This window comes from Otolemur garnettii, unplaced genomic scaffold, assembly GCF_000181295.1.
Source record: "Otolemur garnettii isolate 467f Iridium unplaced genomic scaffold, OtoGar3 scaffold00132, whole genome shotgun sequence".
In the NCBI taxonomy this organism is placed as follows: domain Eukaryota; kingdom Metazoa; phylum Chordata; class Mammalia; order Primates; family Galagidae; genus Otolemur; species Otolemur garnettii.
This window is the reverse complement of record NW_003852527.1, coordinates 1,288,028-1,289,201: the sequence shown is the minus strand read 5'-3', so window position 1 is coordinate 1,289,201 and position 1,174 is coordinate 1,288,028. Positions and strand designations below refer to the sequence as shown.

The 1,174-nt window shown below is 36.1% G+C and overlaps 1 protein-coding gene across 1 annotated transcript in view; it reads right to left on the bottom strand.

Moving 5' to 3' along the window:
* Nucleotides 1-888, bottom strand: part of MCHR2 (melanin concentrating hormone receptor 2) — a 24,132-nt gene extending 23,244 nt beyond the window's left edge. Inside the window, exon 1 of the mRNA XM_003798208.1 lies at nucleotides 688-888. Coding sequence (XP_003798256.1) covers nucleotides 688-875 — 188 coding nt within the window. The 5' untranslated portion in view covers nucleotides 876-888. The remainder of the gene's footprint in view (nucleotides 1-687) is intronic.
* Between the last annotated feature and the right edge of the window lie 286 nt (nucleotides 889-1,174).

Here is a 1,174-nt window from a genome sequence, read left to right as displayed (position 1 = left end):
CCATTTTGTCAAGTCTACAGAAAACAAATAATCTTTTCTTATTTTCCTGGTTAAACCTACTTGAGAGGAAGGAAGTAGCCTAAATTAGGTGAGAGACATGGAGCCAAGGCAGGAGGCATTGGGGGAAAGATGCCTATGGGGTCTATATGGTGATGTTCTATGTGGAGGAAAACAGCCCACTATCTACACCTTGCTGTCTCTTTAGGTGATTAGGAAGAGTCTCTCTTTTGTGTAAGTGAGAAAAAAAGTTTCATTTATCAGTTTAAATAGTCAGCTTCTTAGAATAACTCTAAGAAAATAAGCGGTTATATTGTTGGTTCAAACCTTGCTGGGAGTCCTATAATCAGAGATGCTGAGTTAATGGATCTGGGATGAAACTTCATACCAGGATTCTTTAAAGCTCCTCAGCTAATATGTAGCTAATACTGAGAATTGCTGCTGTAAAATTTCACTGATCCAGCAGTAAGCATTGGTCTAGGTTTTACCATTTTGAGATCTGCAACTCAGATGTTACTTAATGCATAGTGAAAATATCTATAGAATCTTCTTTAATTGCCTTAAGCAAGTATTTACAAAATCTGATTTATTGAGCAAAATCCTACAGAAGAAAGTACTCATTTAGGGACTGGAGAAAGAATGTGGATATTTAAATTATGGAAGAAAAAGAAAAGAAAAAGAAGCCCTTACCTTAGTATAGTGAATACAATGAGGATGTTGCCAACTAGTCCTGTGAAACAGATAATCCCAATCATGGAAGGGAGGATGACAGTATCCACAACACTGGGGGTCTGATAAACAAATTCTTTATTCTGGGATTTGTTTGAAAGTTCAGTAGAGGTGTTCCAACAAAATGAGTGAAATGAATTCATGTCCATGGACTTCCAATGATTAAAGCTGTGAAATAAGAAGAAGTAATTTACTTAATAAGAACTCCAATATAGATTTCCTTCATCTAATTCAAAAAGTATTTATTAGGGATTACTTTGTACCAAGCATAGTATTCCATGATTAAGTATAGCATGATTGGTCTCTGTTAATAATGATCTTACCGATTACCAGAAGAGATAGGTCAATAGCAAATTACAGAAGATCATGATAGCTCAACTCAGGGCACTAATGAGACCACATGTACTCTACAGGCTGGGAGGTTGTGGAGAACAAAAAGAGTAGGTGA